We start from the raw sequence: 21,745 nt of genomic DNA, 5'->3' as shown, positions 1-21,745 counted from the left end.
AGCTGGCACTTTAAAGTCATTTCCACATTTTAATGATCAACTCTGAGGGACATGTTTATTTTACCCATATTTTATAGGTAAGAAAAGTAAAGCTTTTTAGAGAAATTAGATAATTTACCCAGGCCAATTGGGAGTCTCAGAGGCTTGATCAAACTCACACTCATCTAACTTCAAAGGCTGTGCCTTGGAAAATGGTTTTGTATGGGTCATATACAGATCCTAGCTTTTGGAAACAGATTCTACCTTTGGGAAATAGATCTTAAATGCTCTTAACAGATATGTGGTGTGGGCAGGTTATATAATATCTTTGAGCTTTGATGTTCTTCATCTGTAAATTGGTGATAATAAAATCTTTCACATCATTTACGTGAAGTGCCCAGAAAAGAGAACTCAATAAATGTTCCCTTCTCTTTCCTGAAAAGTACCCAGTGTGCCCTATGCTGTTCATTTTTCGAACTTAACCCATGGCTGATATTTTCAGCAGTTGTTTTCTTCTTTCAGCATCTGCATGTGCCACCAACAAAGGACTGTAAAAATATTGCTCTTGAATGAGAGGTCAATACAATGGCAATGTTTGTCCATTTGTAAAGTCAGTAAGGGGAAGTTTTGCCATATGAGTGGAAAGAAGGTGCATGGATATAAAATACAGTTAGCCCCTGAAGCCTAAGGGGAAGAGGGAATTAAGAACTTTAAAAACAGTACCATTTCAAAGAGTGGAGAGGAGAGAGGTTTATATTAAAAATAACTGAGGTAGGTGAATATATTGCCTGCTGTAGGATAAGGAGGGCAGTAAATGAGCATGTGATTACCAGGAGAAAAGGCCAGAGAAGTTGTACCAGGGTCAGACTGTAGAAAGGTTTCTGTTTCAAGTTGAGTTTGGCCTAACTCCCTATTAAAACAATACCTTGAATGACTATCGGGAAGGATAATTCAAATTTCTCAGAATGAATGATTTTGCACCTTAAACCACTAAAGATGGCCTGAGGTGCCAAATCACACAGTTACTTATTAACTGGGTGGAAGAGATAGGGATTGAAGTATCAACCAAAGTATTGATTTCCTTGTTCACATAGGCTAACTTAAAATTCTGGAGAATTTCTAGGAACGTCATATTTAGGCCAAAATATACACTTAACTATTGAGCAGCACAAAGTTTTGTATTCCTTAGGAAAAAAAAATCATCTTCCATAATTCCCAGATGTATAAGTGTGTCTATATATTTTTTTAAAGAGAGAATTTTTTAATATTTATTGTTTAGTTTTCGGCGGACACAACATCATTATTTGTATGTGGTGCTGAGGATCGAACCCAGCGCCACGCGCATGCCAGGCCAGCGCACTACTGCTTGAGCCACATCCCCAGCCCGGGAGTCTATATTTTAAGATATTTATAAACCTCCATTTAACTGTTATTCTACTTATATTATTACTACATGTAAAATTTAAAATGTCCATTAAATATTTATTGGGAAAACAAAGTGGTTAAATGTAACTCAGAATGCTGCCTCTGTTATCCTTCAGTTTTTAGGTGAATAACTATATTAATTTGTTATAGCTGGAATCCCCGGCCTGTCTTTCATAGCTGTAACACCAAGAGCACTTTTGTTTAGTAAATAGAATGCATGGGAGAGAACATTTAAAAATGCAAACAAATTGCCAACTTGTTTTACAAGCCTCTGCCCTGTCCCTAGCACTCCCAACCTTGGTCCACTCCCCATTTCCTTACCATATTGAAATTGTATAGTATCACCAGTCCTGCATTAAAACAATGACTTTATTATCAAACATATCTAATTTTTCTTATCATGACTGAAAGTTAAACACTGCCAAATTTATCCTAGAATACCAGGTTGCTAAAACTGAATTCTACTACTGCTAACAGAGAATAAAAGACAAGAACATCTGTTTTTACTGTAAGTTTAGGGAATCTCATCACAACAGGTTTTCATTAGCATTGTGCCTATTTTTAATACACTTCCATTAATTAAAATAATGTAAAAGCCAATTTTAATTTTAATACAAAAAAGATCCACTAAATAAAAATATAATTTGGGCCGCTATGATTTTTGTATATTGCATTCTTTCTTTAAAGGAAAAAGTTTTTAATCCAAACCTCAACTCAATCACTATTACGGTATAAACTAAAACTTAAGGTATGAATTATTTGGGAAAATACAATTAAGATTCTTGCTCTCTCAGTTTTTAAATGAAACTTTTAAAAAAGCTCTTTTAATCTACATTCTCTTTCTCTATTCCCATAGAGTCCTGTGGAGTGTCAGGTTGGGTGAGTGTGTGAATTGTTGGTCCTGGAATAAGATTCTTATCAGCTCCTTCCATCAGAGAGTCCCACTGATCAAAGTCTTTTTCAAGTCCTACAAAATATAAATGTTAATAAACATATTAAACATTTGTGAGCACTGAACAGTCTAGCACCTCTAGGTGGCACTGTAGAATTATACATTATGCAAATTGCACAGTGACCTTAGTGGCAAGGTGTTCCATGTCAGCTACCCCAGGGCTTCATCAGCTGCAAGAAGTTGAGAGGTAGGAGTGAGGCACCCTTCTTTCCATCAGTATCTCCAAGAGGCAAGTCTCTCCCAGACTTTATGGAGAAACTAACTCTTAACAAGTAGATTTGCTTTCTATGATAAATAGAATGCAAAGCAGCAAAGCTTTCTCAAATTTTTCCTTTCAAATTGATTTACTGCTCTGTTTAATTGTAAAGAAATAGTTAAAACTAGACTGTTAAATAACACAGAGTTATCGGAGAACATCAGTTTAGGAAATAAGATTCATTTCTTACCTAAATACTTTTGTAAGAATGCTAATGAAGCTTTGTCGGTGAGATCAATAGCAACCTCTGAATCTATATGTCCTTTTAATTTGAATATGTGTCCAATTACTTTACCAGCTGCAAAAGTGAAGTCAGCAAAATTATGATGAACCGAACCCCTAAAAGAGAAATGAGAGATTTACACCACATGTATTTGATAAAAATTACTTTTGTAGTTAGGGTGCAAGAAAGATCCTGGCCCCATTAGCTTGTTTACTGAAAGTCAAGGAAAGAAAACTTGCAATCTGATCTCCTTACATGTATCCCTGGGTCACAAGCTATTCATTTAGGGACCCTAAAGTACAGTCCTCTCCAGCTAGAAAAAAAAAAAAAAGAATTCTGGTGTGTTGATTTTAGAAGAAATGATGTTTAATACTTCCGATTTCAGTAAATGGAATGTGCTAGGTATTGAAAGGCCTTGAAGTCAGAGTCTGTCCCTCACACCTAATACTTATGTGTATGTTCCTTGCTAAAACACCCCAGAGTTAACCCTTTTATCTATTAAATGATCACAATGACAAAGATCTGACCTGTATTGGCCTATATTCATCAACAGTCTAACATCTAATAGAAGGCTCCCCTCTTTTTTTGATACTTGGTGACTCTCTTGCACCTCTGTTCATTTCCTTGACATCTCACCTTCATTTCTGACTTGATTCTTCTTCCATCTAAGTGTAGGCATTCCTCCAGATTCTATTTCGTACCAGTTCCTTTCTCATTTTGCAGCATCTTATATCCCAAAGGTTTCTTCTACAAAAGCAGGCAAATTCTGTACATTTCTAATTTGTGGCCAGATGTCTCTACTTAGACTTTCAACTTCGCAGGAAATTCCAAGGCTAAAGCACAACCTCAGACCAGTCTCCCCCATTGCAACTCTTTCTCCTCTCTTTACCGGTTCCAAGAAGCAAAAGCATCATTCTTTTAGCCACCTAAGCTCAAAGCACAGCAGCTGTCTCCCTCTCCCTCTTCCCCACATTCCAGCTGAAACTTGAGTGTCAGAAACATTAGGAAGATAAATAGAGACAAGGTCATGAGAGAGCTGAGAGCAGAAGCCTGGATGAAGGGAGAGATGGCCTGAGAGGAGGAAAAATAGGGAGTGGGATGAATGATTCAGGAGACTAGAAAGAGAAGCTCGTGGCAGATGGGTGAGAAAGACTGGGACTGCAGAGGCTGTGTGTGCTGTGAGCTGAAGTACTGTCAATGCAGTTGTGGGGGCTTAGGAAACTAGATTGCAAGCATCGAAGAGTGTATAGAAGTGCATGAAATATTAAATGCAAGCTATTCTTTAAGAAAAAGGGAAGAAAAACATGAGAACCGAGAAGGAAATAAGTTTGAGGGAGGGATAGGTGATCTGTAGCTTATGTTTCAGAACTAGATTGCACATACAAATAAACTAACTTGAAGCCTTTACCTGAAATACCCAGACCCTTCCTTAAATCCATCTAAACTCTTTCAATGCTACAAGATCAAATTTGAGTGCCATCCCTTCTAAGAACACTTTTCAGTTGGAAAAGAATCCTCCATTTTCTGATTCCATAGTGGCTATTGCCCATACTCTAGTAGTTCCCCTCTGTCCAAGGGAGGTACACGAAATCACAGGTAGTACAGAACCTACACATAATGTTTTTTCCTATATATCCATGCCTATGATAAAGTTTATAAATTAGGTACAGTAAGACATTAGCAATAACAAGGCTGGGGTTGTAGCTTGCAGTAGAGTACTTGCCTAGCGTGTGTGAGGCACTGGGTTTGATCTTCAGCACCACATAAAAAAAAAATAAGGTATGAAAAAAACCCATAATATTTTAAAAAGATATTAGCAATAAAAATAACATAGAACAATTTTAATAATATACTATATGGGCTGGGGATGTGGCTCAAGCGGTAGCGCGCTCGCCTGGCATGCGTGTGGCCCGGGTTCGATTCTCAGCACCACATACCAACAAAGATGTTGTGTCCGCCGAGAACTAAAAAATAAATATTAAAAATTCTCTCTCTCTCTCTCTCTCTCCTCTCTCACTCTCTCTTTAAAAAAACAATAATATACTATAATAAAAATTATATGAATGTGATCTCTCTCAAAATATCTTATTGAACCATATTTCAACATATGCACTATGATACTGTGACACTCTTAGTGCTGAAATGGCACTGACTAACAAGTGAGTAGCATATATAGTGTGGAGACACTGGACAAAGGGATGGTTCATGTCCCAGGCAGCATGCAGCAATGGTACAAGATTTCATTATGCTACTGAGCATGGCACACACTTAAAACGGATGAATTACTGATTACTGTAATTTTTTTCATTAATATTTCCCTACCAGGGGTAACTAAAACTATGGAAAACAAAAGTGTAGAGATGAAAACTGCAGATGGGGGCAGGAACTACTCTACATGAATCCTTCCTGCCCTTTTTCCTAAATAAACTGGATTTCAAATGGAGAAGGTGAGTTCTATCTCTGCTTTGTAATATCTTATTGTGAGTTCAAAATCCTATTGGAGTTCTTTCTCATATTCATGATGGAAGCATAATGCTAACCCTCAAGGGCAACTTGTTAAAGCTCCAAGGAATTAATAATATCCAATTCTTTCCCAAAACGTCAGCAGTAGAAGATCTGACTTCTTCTTTAGGAGTTCCTAGCCTGGCAATAAGGATAGAATACTTTGTTCATACATCCCACCTCCAAAATGTTTTTAGATAAAAGGTGTACATAGCCTAATGCAAATTTAAATTACTGGTACTTACACTATATATGTTAACACTACTGAAAGTATTTTAATTTTAAAAAGAGTAAATGTAATTAGAAACTGAGATCATCTAACATGCTCCTTGTTGAAAGTTTAAAATAACTGATTTAGCAGTACTATAATGGTCACAAAATAGTATCTGTTGACATTTGTCCAAGTTCCCAATTTCTGTTTTAGATGGAGTATGTTACTAATACTTACTTGATTGTAATCATTTTTCTTTCTTTATCAGGTAGGTAGAATTTTGTCATTTTTTTGATGTCATTAGGAGACTGGAATCGTTCTGAGTTGATAAAGAAGAGGGGCTGAGGAACTTTGGAATACATATCATCACTTACTGGATACATCCATGGATCAAGGGCAATGCCACACCTACAGATATTTGTTAACAGTGATGAAGAAAGGCTGGTTACACACTGGCCAACATATAGGGCTTCCTAACACACCAAATGATTTATGGGTTATCTTGCTGGGTTTAACAGCTATTATACTTCAGTGTGAAAAAGGGATATCACTAGTTTTATAAGGTAGCAGACCTGTATTACATAATCATTTTCTGTAGGAGGTGTTTAGGAATTGCAACCTATGAAAAGACATTTCCTTAAGACTTTTATTGTTCAATTTTGTTACATTGTTTTCAAAATAAATTTAAAAATAAGTAGCAATTTCTTCAAAACTGTGAGGTGTCTCAAAAATACAATAAATGAACCAATTCATCTGTGTTCCCAGAGCTTCAGGGCACTTCATAGTGTATTTATTATATAACTGGTCCAGAGAAACAAATGAATTCATTGCTTCACCTGAAGAATTGTCTGGGAGTTACAGAAAGATGTAGGAAGCATATCATTTAAAATGTCACTAACTTTTCTTTTTACAAGTATATACTATGTTTCCTGACCTTTTGAATAACCCTTCTGATGTGCTCAGTGGATAAAAGAAGACATTGAAACAGATTTTAAGCAATTTCAGGTTAAATTTCACAAATGATCCTGCCTGCTTTCCATATGTTTGGTTCTATGTGATCTCACCAGTCTGGAATGAAGCAGTTCAAGAAAGAAAATATTTTTGCAAATTAGAAAACTGGGTGGGGTCTGGTCCTGACTCCTACACAAATAACTGTGTGCTTTTACATCCAGCTATGCCTTAAAGATAGAGGGAGAAAAACTAATTTTTAAAAATCCTGCTTATTAGAAAAGTCTATAAATATTATAAGATGGCAATATTATTATCACAATCATTATGTGAGAACAGATGTGTGCAAAGATAAATTTCCAAGTGAAAACATTAAGCTCTTGAGCAGATAAATAAGAATGATAGGGGAAAGTTTACAGGGGTGGGAGTTTTTAATAGCAGGAGAAATAAATGGTTTCCACCTAGGAAAATTTATATAGAGTGCCTGATTGAGACAAAGAGATTGACTTGTAAACCTGGACACATCCCTTCTTCACAAAGACTTCAACAAAAAACATTACATCTCACATGTGTTCTTATTCCCACTCTTCTAATAATTTACTCATCTCTTGCTTTGTCTTATTTTCTTACCTGAATCTCTGGTCTTCACTAAGAGTTTGAATAACTGTTGCTCCACCAAAAGAATGTCCAATTACTGCTATTTTATTCCTATCGATGGAGCCCTATGTGAAGAAGCATGATGAACATGTATAACTATTTCACATAGTGTTAGAAGAATAGACTACATGATCTTGTCAATCATATAGTCATTACTCATTTCACAGGCAATGAGTAAGTACTTGATTTCCTATAAAATAGAATGTACACATACACATACATATACATATCCATATGTCTTAGATGTGTGTATATATGTGTATATAAATAATTCGTAAGAATTCAGAAGTAACTTCATGGTCTTCCTAGTCACCCACACTTGAAACTTTAACATCAGTGCTGATTTCTGCCTCTCCCCAGCCCATGTTTATTGGTTTAGTCATTCCTTGAGCATTGCTGAGTACCTCCTACGTGCCAGGCAGTGCAAACTCATTTTCAATGAATTCACAGTCTATCAGGGAAAGAAGTGCTACAGATGCCTGATGCAATACAATATGCCAAGGGGCTCATCTGATAGACAGCTAACCCAGACAGGGACAGGCTCTGGGGACCACACACCCTTCTTGGAGGGCATGATGTCTGACTAGAGTATTAACAATGAGGAAGGAGTTAGTTGTGGGGAAGGGTATGTCAGGCCAAGAGGTTAACATGTACAAAGGCCTGGATATTGGAGAGAGAGAGGCTGCTTGAAAGACCGCAAACTCTTCATTGACCTGGAGGACAAATCCTCATCTTATCCTGAAACTAAACTCCTTCTAGTTCCCCTGCTTCCTGCACTCCACCCTACCCTACCCCTGAACACTTTTGAGTCTCTGCTTATGCTGTCTACTCTGTCTGATATTCTTCCACTCGCTCCCAAAATTGTATCCAAAACTTTTAATCAACTTTTCAAGTTTAAGTTCAAGAACATGTAGGAGCTGTCCAAGAAATTATAATAATTCCCCTGGAGGTATCAAGTTGATCTACATAAAGATGCCATTTTTGTGGATTAAAACTGACCCTTGGTCATTTCATTTGTAGTTGAACTTAATACACTCTTCATTGCTGTACTACTTTGCCTGTATTTTTAAATGTTTTTTTTTTGTTTTTGTTTTTAATAACTCTTTATCCTGCAATATAGCTGAAAATCAGACAACATCAACAATAAAGAACAATGGGTCGAGGTAGGGGCATGGCTTTTTTAAAGCTCACCTTCAGTTGTTGTACATCAAACCCTAAATTTAACACATCCTTCACTGGTGTTCCGTCAGTAATGTCAAGAATGACGTTGAGAGCCTCAGAACATTCTTTTGCTCTCTGCTGCACCTAATATGATTAATAGAAGAAAGAAATGATAAAGTAAAAGATTTTAACATTTATCTTAAAGTTTGTACAGAGGTTGCATTTGGGAAAATAGTTGGTTTGTTATAAACTGGAAACATCTGAGTGATTAATGATTAGAGTGCAGGCTGACATGGGGACATTGTTATCAACTTCACAGGGAAGTATAGCTTAGTTCAAATCCTGGCTCTGTGCTTAGGTGCTGTGTAACTTCAGATGATTTACTTAATCTCCCTGGGCTTCCGCTGATTGTATAACAATGTCTACATCAATCAAATGTAGGTGAACTTCAATGCCATACCATATGTAAAATGCCAACAACAAAGAAACAATAAATGTGCTATATTTCACTTAATTATCCCAACAGCTCTGTAAGATAGACACTGCTATTATAACTCACTGTTTTGTAACAGATAAAATGCGGAAGCAAAAGAGATGAACCTGTCCTGGTTCAGCCCACAGCAAAGTGATGAAGCTAGTAGAGTTCAACTTTCAAAAGTAGGAAGTTGGATTATGAAGACTGTACTCTTAGCACTGTTATACACTTCCTCTCTGAAGTCTTTTTTTTTTCTATTGCCTGCAGGAGTAGGGGATCTATTAGTTTATTTCTTATCACTTTTGAGATTCTAAAATTAGAAGTTTCAATACCAGAAAATTCTGCCAGAAAGACTTGTGTTTACTTTTACTGTGAACCAGACATTTTGTTAAGGAAATCTTACTACTTGGATATCTTCTGACAGATCTTTTGTTAATGGGGAGTAGGAGAGCCAGGAGCATAGTTTGCCATGTGTAAAATTAAATTAACAAATGTCATTGTTTTTTACATACACGCTTTAGGCCACCAGAACACCTCTCTTCTCATGGCAAAGTACCTGCTGTTTTCGAAAAGTCTCCTCCTCTCCTTGTTCCAGGGTTTTAAAGTAGAGCCAAGACCTGTTCCTTGTTTCTGCAGCAGACTGGTCCTCGAAATAGTAAGTTGCAGACGCAGATCCATCTCTATAATGCAAACATAACTGATTTTATTCCTTCCTCATCTGATCCATGTTCCTCAACTCCATCCTTGACTCAACTTTCTTCTGATTTTTTTAACTTGTTTTTCCTCTTCTATTATATATATTTTTTTAATTAAAGAGGACCCCAAGGAAGCTCTAGGAAATGGATCTTATCGCTCCTTGTCAAGTCACATGTAAAAACACCTTATTCAGTCTTCACAATACTAGGAGGAAAATATAATGGAATCAAGTCCCAGTGTCTGACTTTGGACAAATTATCTTTTCTCACCTTCATTTCCATCTTCCTTAAGTTGAAAAATGATAACCATCCTGTAGGATTGTTATGAAGTCTAAATAATTGGTGTATGAAAAACACTTAGCACAGTATAGGGCACACAATAACACTTCAAAATTTGTTTTTTTAAGCCTTGACAATCTAACTCAACCCCCTTTCCCCCAACCTCATCATGTAATCATAGTTGAAAATATCATCAACAATTTTTTCAGCTTGTATGATAAAAGCATAATTATGGGCATCAACTTTCTCTGTATTTGACTAAAGACCCCAGCCATACCACGATACCTACCTGTGTTCTACAGCAGCTACTATAAATCCATGAGATGCCAGGTCAATGCCAATAGCAGAATAAACTGTCCTTAAAACAAAAAGAGAGAAGTATTGCAACTACGAGGCATGATGACAGTCTGGTTCTTCTAAGACAACCAGAAACAGAACTAGGAGGCCAGTGCCCTGGAGGTAGAGCAAGGAGCTTTGGTTCACCAAGGGAGCAACCTTAACCCTTAGGGGCTATTTGACAATGCCGGAGGTATTATCATTATTACAACTGGGAGAAGGGCACTAAGGGCATCCAGTAAGCAGAGGGATACAGCTAAACATCTTAAGATACACAGAACAACTCTCTAAAAACAATATATTATTTGGCCCTCAAATGTCAATAACATTGAGCTTGAGAAACCCTGGCACAGTGATTACAAATGTTGCCTTTGAGATTCTGGGGTTTTTTTAAATCTTGACTTTGCCACTAACCAGCTATCTGATGTTTTGGTTAATTGCTGCAAAATTGGGGCTAAGAATAAACCCCTACCTCAAGGATAGCTGTACAGTTTGGACAAGATGATGTACATAGGAAGGCAGTTAAGAGAAAGCAACCTCAATCTGACCACTGAGTTTAAATCCTGGTTCTTCCATTTAGTAGCTGGGTACCTTGGATAGGGCACTTATCTTTTTTCCACCTTATCAATAAGAAGGTGATGCTATAACCGTTGGTACCTCACAGGTAAGGATCAAGTGAATTGTTAGGTCTTCAGTGCTTATAACCCTATCTGAAGCAGGGTAAATACTTAACACTTGCTAGCTGTTACTGAAATGATTGGACTGGGTGGAGGGGTTAAAAACCATAGCCTTTATGCCCTCCTCTGTGTCTTCATTCTGCACAATCTTTTTCTCACATCCTGCGTTCAACAGGAAATGCCCATAGAAAGTAAAAAGTGGTGTCTGGGAACAATATCTTCTAATGCTGAAGACAGAGGCCCTTTGTGGGAGGAGAAATGGTCCTCTACAGAGATAAGCAGACTTTCTGTTAAAGACCAGAGAGCAAATATTTCTAGCTTTGAGGGCCATACTGTGTTTGTCACAGCTACGCAACTCTGCTGTTGTTGCACAAAAGAGTCACAGTGTGAAAACTGAATGGGCATGGCCGCTTTCCAATCAAAGCTTATTACAGAAATGGTGGCAGGCTGGATTTGGCGCTAAGATTTCACTTTGCCAGGCACCAGTAGAAATCAAATAACTAACCAGACTACAGTTAAAGTGTTAAAGATAATTCTTTATTGAAGATGCTACCCAACTTCATTTCAGTCAAAAATCACCTTTTAGTCTCTGAAAGTCTTAAAATCCTCCAAGGTAGGAGAAGGAGAGGCAGTTGAGAAGACAGAAGAAGAAAGTTTGAGAGGGTATAGTTGCCATTAAAATGTGCCCCTCAGATGTCATGCTGTGGTCTTAAAGACCCCATTCAGCTCCTGCTCCTCTAGATCCATCAACATGTTCAAAAGCAAGCTAAGTGGTGAGATACTCCCAGTGATCTGCACAGATTGGGTACTAACATAGGCTCATTTCTTTGAGACTGAGAATCTTGACAAGCAACTTGAGGTCAAGCACTCCTTCCGTGGGCCTGGTGCATACTTTCTTAGAACTCTACTACAATCAGAGACTCCTGTTATCTAATCCTTCTTCCTTCCTCATTCTCCTTTCCAGGTGTCCCATGATTTGAAGGCTTTCCCCATCTTTCCTTCAAACCTGCACAGGTATTTTTCTTTCTTTCAAATATCTTTTGCAGCTAATCCAATCTTTGTTTCTTGGAAGGTATGAACTAACACAGGATAATTTCAAAAGAGTGTAAATAATTAAAATGTCTAATGGCAAAAGCATCCTCTCTTCTCTGTTATAAGGCTAGTTTCCATGAACTGGAAGGAGGTAAAGTACTACTTGACAAGATAGAGCTAGGACCGATCAGCCCACTACAGCCAATTCTTGAGGAAGCCCAGTACCCCAGGACAAGGGCCAGTATGACATTCTAAAATCTGCTGTTCCTTTTTTGGGAAAATAAAACCTATTCAGTCATAGATAGCTAGAGGATAAAGCTGTCCAATCTCTCAAACATTACCTAAATGCTCCAAGACCATGAGAAAAGATAATAAGCGGGTATTTTTCACCAGTCTTCAGAGGAGAATTCCAGTTCGCAGGAATTATTATTGAACCTAGACAACAATAGGAAATTAGTTAGTATTTTCTCTGACTTGAATGTTGCTAGTGAACTTAACTTACATCTCCTTAGCATAAAATCTGGAAGCATGGAATTTATGTTTTTATGGCTTAATAGTGAACTTATTAAAAAGTCAGCTACTGGTTACTCACCAACCAAATACCTGCATCGTATGCTCTTTTCTCACATGGTACTATCATTAGCTATCGGTTCTCGCTGCCAACTCTGAACTTAAGGTTAGAGATTTTCCTACACAGGTGTATTCAGGGGGGCTGCTACTTATTACTATTTTGATGTTTGAGGCAATGTCAAAGGGAATGTTCTAAAACCAAACCATGCAGTAAACTCAGGAGCGTTACACTGAAAACCAGAATCTAAGAATCAGACTCCTATCATTTTAATTTGTCATGATCCAGTGAAGGATGGTGAGACCACAGACTTCATACTTAAAGGTGGCTTTGGATACACCTCTGCCATCCACCAGCTATTGGCCTCTGGCAAGTTTACTGACTTTCTGAGCTTCAGACTCCTCTCCTGTGAAGTGGAGGAAATGATAACTACCTCATAAAGGTTTTGAGAGAGTTTTCTTTAATTAATAAAATTGAGCACCTATCCACTCATATAGTAAGGGGCTCAAAAACATGGAAAATATTTTCCTCCATTCCTTCACAACTGTCAGGCAATAATAATTGTGACCATATTTTTTTTTTGTGACCATATTTTTTGTTTCATTTTTTTTCTCATCTATAAAATGAAGTTGTGGTCAGGAAAACTGAATGTGATGATCGCTATGGAAGTGATTTATAAATTATTCACAATAAAGATGTATAATATGATATTCTCATCATTCCTACATTAGATTGGTTTTTAAAAAAATTCTAAGTTTAAAGTGAATTCTAGAACTTGTAGGTGGTTTTGAGGGAGAAATTTGAAGACATAGTTAACATTGACCCAATGGCGGTATCTGGGCAGATAGATGAGGAAAGTCTGTGTTAGCACAATCTAGACACATTAAATAATGAATGAACATCGATTATTAGTGAGAGGCTGGTTCCTTATAGGTAGGTAATGGGAAGAGAGCAAAGTCTCTTCATTTGTGAAAAGTAAGAAATTAGTTTTTTTGTTTGTTTGTTTGTTTTGTTTTGATCTGGATAGTTACAGTGGCTTCTACTTTCTTTCTCATTCAGCCTGAAAGAGCAAATGGGGCAGTGGTCCTAAGCCAACCTGCTACTCTCATTATATTCTTGCCTTCCCAGTGGGCCTCTAAGAGGAAAAACCAAGGACCAGCCATAGAAAGATGGTAGGTCAGTCTGACTCTCTCACCTACGCCCATCAAATTCAGAATGGACAAATGAGAACCCTAGATTCTCTTAGGCTCCTCAGAAATACTGTCCTTGTCACCTTAGGAGATGTTTAGATTGGAGAAAATTTACTTTGGTCTGAACTATCTGAAATTCTTATTGTTTCTAAGGGTCTCTCATATGCTAGAGCCAACAGAGTAGGAGCAATGGAAATCTTACCATATAAAAACTTTAAAATTTTGCTCATATGCCCATGTGTTCCAATAAATTTACTAAGACCCAAAAAATATTCTTGGTTTGGGATCCAAAGGGTCTCATATTGATCATAATCTTGAGATGGGTAATACAAACGCAAGAAGGTGCTCTGTTAAGGAGAGAAATTAATACATTTTTTAGTCAAGTTGCTTCTCAAAACTATTCCAACAACTATTTTGCATATTTTATTAATGGAGACCCAGATGCCTTTGTTGTTCATAATGAGGTCTGGACAACTTTTAAAAATACAGTGGTGATTGAACAAAATTAGTACGGAGAAGAAAAATAACAATATGCTGGGAAAAGAAAATGAGCAGACTTGCTTCAGCTATTGAGTGTGGGGAGAATTCATAGGCAATTAATCAGATGTCATCAAAGAGCTAGGGAATGACTTAATTAGCAAAGGCTTCAGATGAAGCAATATAAGTGGCAATATTAGTCATTCTCAGATGAGGGCAATGCCAAGTTTTAACACCTGCTAGTGGATCTTGACAGTAGTTAATGTTAGAATAAAAGGATAATTGGTATTAATCCAAGCATTACCTTATTGGTATAATCAAACATCAAGTCTGTGCAACCAACAGAGTAAGATCCACTTCCTCTGGGGATTTTAGTATGTTCAAAGCTTACAGCAGCCATCAGCATTTGTATTTGATCAGTCCATCCTGAAAAACAGGCCCATGTTACCTCATTTATCATCCATTACACACCTCAGGTCTTATTATGCAAGGAACTCCAAGGGAATTGAGTTCCTTCCCATTGTTTCTGGTCTCTCTCATTTCTTAAACTAATTGAGAACCTGTTGTATGCAGAGCACCATGTAGGGGTTTTGAAGAATAAAATCATGGAGGTAGACATGGTCTTCCCCCAAGATGCTTGGGACTATCACTTCCTAATACAGCTTGCTGGCACCCTGCTTCTGTCTAGAGTATATTAAAGATGACTTCACAAATCTGATTTTGCTAATCATGAACTTTATCTTACATTCAGATTTGCGCTTATAACTTCTCACTGGGCATCTCTGCCTAATGCCATAGTCCAAGGTGAACTAAATAGCCATCTACCAAACCACACAGACCACACAACAGAATTCCCTCTCACATGCATAGATAGGGAGAGAAACCTGGAAACATCCTACTCTTCTAGCTCTTTCTTACCAACCCCCATATCCATCTCAAGACTCAATTCTAACATTTGGTTTTAACTTAGAATCATCTCCCCAATGTATCCCTGACCTTGTCACCTGTCTCACTAATTCCCTATCTCTTGATCAAGCAGTTGCCATCTCTCTGAACTGTCCTATGCAACTTGGACCTTGACCCCTTTGAAGACATCCCTTACCCAGCTCCTAGAATGATTCAAGGCACTAATCTCACCAGGCAATTCTTAAAATCTGTAGTGGCTCCCTGTCGTCATGTGGTGTTTTCTTAAAGGGACAATGTCTGGGGTCCTTTTGGAAAGCAGTTTGTAGGAGATACTTAAATGGGCACATGCCCTGCTAAGCAAATGCACTGTGACTTTAAGCACAAATGTGACCCTCTTTCTAGTTTACTGGGATTGAAATATGTTGAGTTCACAGGCACACAAGTTAAATCCCAAGTTCCTGTAAGAAAAATCCTCTATGTTCAAACCCACTACCTCTTCCCCTGAAGTAATCCCCTTCCTTGTGTCTTAGCACACTGAGCTATTGGTGTCTCTGTAACTTCACAAATGCTACTATGGCCTGTGCTTGAAATCCCCTTGGTACCTTCAGAAGTCATTCCTTCCTTGATCCCCCCAACCAACAGACTTAATATTTTTCATTCTCAGTATCACTGATTCTAATATATATATATATATATATATATATATATATATATATATATGTTTGTATGTATACATAGAGTAACATAATGTGAATATATACATACAATTCTTCTTTTCACACTGTATTGAAGTTATGTATCTGCACACTGTCTCCCACAGGAAGACAGCGATCTCCACATCTTTGTAAAAACCTTTGACCTTAATGCCCTTTCTGGCACATAGTGAGCACTCAATAAATATTCGTCAAAATGAGATGAATTAAACTGGTCTCTTGCTCTTCTTTCAAAACCGTCAAATATACTCTTTGACCCACCCACTCCTGAAATTCCTTTTCTCTCTCTGGTGCCCAAACCCTTCTATACACCTGAAGCTTCATCTGTTCTCCTTTCTGAACTGCGGTCAAATCCATGTTTCAAGATGTTGGGTCCAAATATCAGTATACCAAACTCTCCCTCTGCTGGATACACTTGGCCTTCTCACTCCTTCTCCTTTTGGGACTGTGAGAGTTGAATCCTCTGCTGGGCAGATTCTCTTGTGTTTTCCATCACACTCTGCCTCTGCCAGTATGTTAGGTATTACACCTGCATCAGTATCATTGCTCAGGAAGGCTTTTAGTCATAGGAACAAACCTATTAACATCCTGCACACTGGTGACTCATGTGTAAAGCACCTGCCAGTGATGAAGGCCACCTATTGAAATACATAAGGACTCCCTACTCAAAGCTGATCCACAGACGGGCATCATTGGCACTTCCTGGAGCTTGGAAATGCACGTTCCCAGACTTTACCTAACTCTACTGAAACAGAAAAGTCTCATTAAAGTTTAAGAAACTCTGTGCTAAGGTACCAGGTCACATGGCTAGACTCACAGGTCAGCAATGTATGGTCAATGACAGGAGGTAGTTCCAAGGAAGACACTGGGTGAACAAACTCTGGGTATGAGATCCAGGTGACCCTATTTCAAATTCCAGGTGTATTTCCTACAAGCTATTCTTCTCTGGCCTAGGCAACTTATTCCCTTTTGATCTTTATTAATAAAATGGGGATGAAAGCACTTATCCAGCCTGGAGGACAAGTGCAGCGGCAGTATAGGTCAAGTACATAGCAGAGAACTTGACCTGTAACAGGCACTCAACTGCTATTAATTGTCCACTTCCCAGATATGAATTAAGCCAAATTCATGGTGAAATCCTTAGAGGAGTTTAGAAGATTTAAACTGGAGCACCTCACATTCCCATTGGGCAAATTAAAAACTCAAGGTATTTCTAGGGTTGTTGTTGTTGGTTTTTTTTTTTTAACTTTCCCTCTAGGTGAACACTACAGGGTTTGTCTATCAATAGGCTCTTCCTCTCCCATTCAGAACTTTCTACTGAGCCAAGTTTCATGGTTCAGTAGGGAGACATCATGTTCAGATTACAGTGGGGAAGGCACACCTGCCTGTCCTTCTGTGATAAGCAGCCTGTGAACTGCTGTGTCCCGACCCACAGGCAGTCATGGCACAGCTATACTGGGTTGGGAAGAGGGGTTCCAGCTCTCACAGTTCAGTGAGGAGCCTCAGAGAACCATGGCTGCCTTGGAGACACTACCTCTGGAAGTCATTCTAGAGCCTTTGAGGGCTCCAACCCACATAGTGAATCTCCTCCCTTGTGGGATCTCAATTCCCCGAGGCCCTGGCGACCTTCCAATAACCTAGGTGGCCCTGGTTGTTCAAAACATGATCTGCCTCAAAACCTCCTCACCCAATATTCAGGAGCCACAGGTCAAGGTGAGGCTATAGGTCTGCCGATTGCAAGACACCTGACTCCTGAGAGAGTCACAGGACATGTCCAGCTAACCCAGGTTTTGGTACAGGTTTCCAGGGTCCTGTAGCTTACCAGGGTGGCTACAGAAAAGGCTCAGTGGCCTGCAGTTCAAAGGTCAAGCCACCAGCAGGAGTCAGCACAAAGGAAGGGAGGAAGATTTGTCATATGGGATGTCACTTTTAGATAATGTAGTTTGTGGTTCAGAATTTATAAAGATCTCTTCATAATTTTGTTCAACTTTATTTTAACATTGGAACCTATAGGGCACTCTTAATCTGATTACATGATTTTGGTGGTGTTCTTCTCTTCTATGGCTTTATGACCTCTATTAGCAAATCACATATCTCATAATTATTTATAAACCTTTTACCTGCATATTTATATTGTCTGTGTATTCATTTAATAAAAGTTATAAAGAATCATCTATTATTTAAATTTTTGCTTTATAAGCTATAATATTTTAAAAATATTTATTCATTCATTTTTGAGTATTTAGGATGAGAAGGGCACAGGGCTCAATGCTATGACTACAAAGATAAATGAAGTAATGTTACTGTACCCAAATTTCTACCAGTCCAGTGACAGTTATTCAATGACTTTTAAACATAAGGGAGTTGGGGGTGGGGAGAATGTCTTGAATTCCTCACCCTGTGTCAATAAAGAGTGCATGATGTAAATGTCCCCTAGATAATAATTTGCCCATGATGTAAAATGTTACCTATTTTCAGTCCACGGAATTTCAACTGGATTTCAGACGTCTTGACTATAAGCTCTTTGTCTTAGTCACCAGTGCATCCTGATACTTAATTTGCTAATAAGTGTTGAGGGATGAATGGCCCTTTGAGAGATTATTCAATTTCCTATGCAAACATAGATATAAGATACAGTCCCTCTCCTACAAGGCATTTATCTCTCCAATTATGAAGTAGGGCAAAAATTTATCTTGATGACAGAGAGTTACGAAATCTTTTTTGTAAATGTTCTGGTAAGGAGTCACCCATCAAGCCTGTATAACTAGATCTGGGGTGACCACATCCATTCAGGTGTGCAGATAGTGTAACAACACTCACAATCTGCCGACTGTTCTCCACAGGAGACCAGAGAGAGAAGTTCATGCATTACAACCCTTTGAAATGAGCAGCAATTCAGAAAGTTCCATAAGCCATCTCTTTGCTAGGGCCTTCTTGATGACGTGAGATGAACCTGTCTAGAGATGGCTATCCCACTTGAGCCACTCTTTCTGGACTTGTCCAAACCTTCCTGACCTCTCCTTCCCTTCTTACCACAAGTGAGAAAGCAAGTCACCACATCCATTCTCCTCTGGCCTGTCTTGATGCCTACTTGTCCTCCACTTCTCCCTACTCTTTGGTAGAAACGATCAATATCCTATGGATCCCAAGACCCTAAAATGTCATCTTCTCTCCCCACCCTTCACTACGGACCAGGATTATATCTGTTGACCAAGACACCTATTTCTGCCTCTTCCCACCTTCATGGAAGCAGATTTTGAGACTGCTTTGGAGGGAACTCCAAGGCAGTTGTGTTACCCTGTCTGGATGGTAAAGGGAGCAAGGGAGAGAAGGGGCAGCTCTGAGGGAGTTCTCTACCATCACTGCAACCTGAGGTTCCAGTGAAATGTCTCATCCTGGTTCCATTCTCCAGTCAGGATCTTGCAGCACACAGGCACTCCCTCAGTTTCAGTCATAAAGAGGAAAATGTGAGACCTTCTCCTGGGAGAATTGAGGGTCCCCACAAGTATTTCCTGATAAAACTTGCCTAGAAGTCCAAATGTGCTACATCTCTGAGTCACCTGGGTGTTTGGAAACAGGTCAGTTGTTCAGGCCCTTCAACAAATAGACCTCTTACCTGCTGATTTAATAAACCCAGTGGGATTTAGTTGTTGCCAGTCAAAAGGATGAACCAGTATGAGGCAGCTGCAGAGGCAGAAAAGCACATGCAATTTGGGTGGTGCCATCTTGGGAGCTGAGCAGCTGTTTCAGCTTAACCTCTTCAAACAGAAAATTAAAAGAAAAAAGAACATGCAATGAAGAGGACTTAAAGAAGCTGACAAGTCAGGGAAGCTGGGCTATTAGCAAGATTTGGAAAAAAAAAAATGGAACATGCATTTTCTGAGCTGGGTCTTAGGTAGGTTCTAGGATGGCAAAATTCTTGATCCTGTTGGGTGATAGAGCACAAAAATAATAGTGTTAGATCATTACATTAGGTTTTTGGTCATGAATTCTTTATTTTTAAAAAATATTTTTTAGTTGTTGATGGACCTTTATTTTTATTTATTTGTATGTGGTGCTAAGAATCGAATCCAGTGCCTCAGGTGTGCTAGGCAAGCATGCTACTACTGAGCCACAAACCCAGCCCACAAGTTCTCTAATTTTATAACACTCTAGTTTGGTTATAAAGAAGAACATCAAAATATAGTAATTATAACAGCCATATATCATCTTCTTAATATCCACAGGCACATCCAGCATATAGTATACAGTTAACAGTTTTTACTAATGTTCCCATCATAATTATACTACTGCTGCTGGGGTTAATTTTGGTGCTAATGATGCATTAGTTTTTTCATGGATTTTATACACCTACTACACTGCAAGCTTCTGAAAAACACAGATGAGTTCTTATTTGTGTCTCCAGGACTCAACAGAAGTCCGGGCATCAATTGATGTTTCAGGAATGCTTCTTAAATCATTGAATGAAACAATGGACTTCTGGACTAGGGGGTAATAATAAATCACATCACAATCAGACTGTAGGCTAACATCCTATCAGAAAAAGCTATATTGCATTTGTACATTACTTCTCCCTTTAAAATCTGTCCCTCCAATTTTGGGGGATGATGGCAATGGTCCAAGTCACTACCATCTCTCAATATGAATTCTGGCAATATCTTTAACTTGTCTTCTTTCTTAACCCTTGCTCACGGTCTTTCCTCAATATAGTGGCCAGAATGGTCATGTTACTCCTTTGCTCAAAACTCCCAAATGACTCCATATGTCACCGAGCAAAGTATCATATAAGGCTCTCCTTAGTCCCTAATCAACAGACTGGGCAGTCCTGCCTCTATTCGCTCTTGCACACTCACTGCAACCATAGTGGCTTCCTTGTCACTCACCAAACATGCCAGGCATTCTGAGCTCCACATCTCCACCTCAGGGTCTTGGCATGTGTTCCTTCTCATAGGAAGGCTCTTCCCCTTGACATGCAAATGACATCCTCTCACTTCCAGGATTTTGCTCCAGTTTTACACAGAGCACCTTTTCCTGCCCTATTTAAAATTGCGATCCAAACTTCATCCCCCCATTAATTATCCCTCCCTACTTCATTTTCTCCAATATTTATCACAAACTATCATGCTCTCAACATTATTTGTTAAGTATTTATTATTTTTCCACTAGAAATTAAGTTCTATGAATATAGGAATTTTTTTTTTCCCCTTGCTGTTTTAACAAGACTTAGAATAGTGCCTGGGACCCAGTAGGCACTCAATAAATGTTTGCTGCATGAATAAACCTTGAATTCTAGTAGTTTCTGAAATGTGGTTACTAATACTAACTGAGCTAAGTTTCATGGTCTATGTGACTTATAGGTCCCGCTGTATTGAGATGCTAACTAGTTGACAGAGTTGTTTTTGTAAAAGATACCACACAGATATGTGGCATGACAATTTGTGCTCTCAAATATCTCTGTGTTTCCCTACACATCCTGGCCTCCCCTGTGATTGAACTGGGGCAACAGTCTCAGAATGCAACTAATTTCAAGTAATGGAAATATGAACAGAAGGGTTTTGAGTCACCTGAAAGCCAGTGTGTTTTCTTCATCTGTTCCTTTGCCAACTCAGAGACCAGATGCTGATAGATGGGGGTCTTGAGGTGGAGGAAACCTAGATTCCTAATCACTGGATAAAGAAGAGTCTCTGCCACTGCAAAGGAATATTTCAGGGGCAGGAAATAAACGGGTTTTTTTTGTGTGTTCAGTCACTGAAATTTCCAGGTTGCTATTACATGAACATGGTTATTGCACAGCATGGCCTATCCTAATACCAGACCTCAGACATTGAATCAAAGGGTATTTATTAAACAAATACTATATACACCCTCTATGGCAACAATTGTGGTAAATACTAAAGAATTTAACACAATGCTTGCCCTAAAAGAGCTAATAATTGGATTTCAGAAATAAGACTAGCAGATATAAAACAGAAAGGCATCAAATTACAGAGGCACTGTGGGGGTACTAGAGATTGAACTCAAGGACACTCAACCACTGAACCACATCCCCAGCTCTATTTTGTATTTTATTTAGAGACGGGGGG

General features: G+C 38.6%; 1 protein-coding gene across 1 annotated transcript in view; it reads right to left on the bottom strand.

Moving 5' to 3' along the window:
• Nucleotides 1-1,681: 1,681 nt before the first annotated feature.
• Nucleotides 1,682-21,745, bottom strand: part of Pla2g7 (phospholipase A2 group VII) — a 36,158-nt gene continuing 16,094 nt past the window's right edge. Inside the window, exons 2-12 of the mRNA XM_026394466.2 lie at nucleotides 19,279-19,420; nucleotides 14,348-14,469; nucleotides 13,769-13,913; nucleotides 12,150-12,243; nucleotides 10,053-10,121; nucleotides 9,346-9,469; nucleotides 8,345-8,458; nucleotides 7,127-7,218; nucleotides 5,786-5,956; nucleotides 2,803-2,951; nucleotides 1,682-2,371 (exon numbers count right to left, since the gene is read on the bottom strand). Of these exons, the coding sequence (XP_026250251.2) occupies nucleotides 2,229-2,371; nucleotides 2,803-2,951; nucleotides 5,786-5,956; nucleotides 7,127-7,218; nucleotides 8,345-8,458; nucleotides 9,346-9,469; nucleotides 10,053-10,121; nucleotides 12,150-12,243; nucleotides 13,769-13,913; nucleotides 14,348-14,469; nucleotides 19,279-19,387 (1,332 nt within the window). The 5' untranslated portion in view covers nucleotides 19,388-19,420 and the 3' untranslated portion in view covers nucleotides 1,682-2,228. The remainder of the gene's footprint in view (nucleotides 2,372-2,802; nucleotides 2,952-5,785; nucleotides 5,957-7,126; nucleotides 7,219-8,344; nucleotides 8,459-9,345; nucleotides 9,470-10,052; nucleotides 10,122-12,149; nucleotides 12,244-13,768; nucleotides 13,914-14,347; nucleotides 14,470-19,278; nucleotides 19,421-21,745) is intronic.

The sequence above is a fragment of the Urocitellus parryii genome, chromosome 8 (assembly GCF_045843805.1).
Source record: "Urocitellus parryii isolate mUroPar1 chromosome 8, mUroPar1.hap1, whole genome shotgun sequence".
NCBI lineage: Eukaryota > Metazoa > Chordata > Mammalia > Rodentia > Sciuridae > Urocitellus > Urocitellus parryii.
This window is presented reverse-complemented; position numbering and strand designations above follow the sequence as displayed.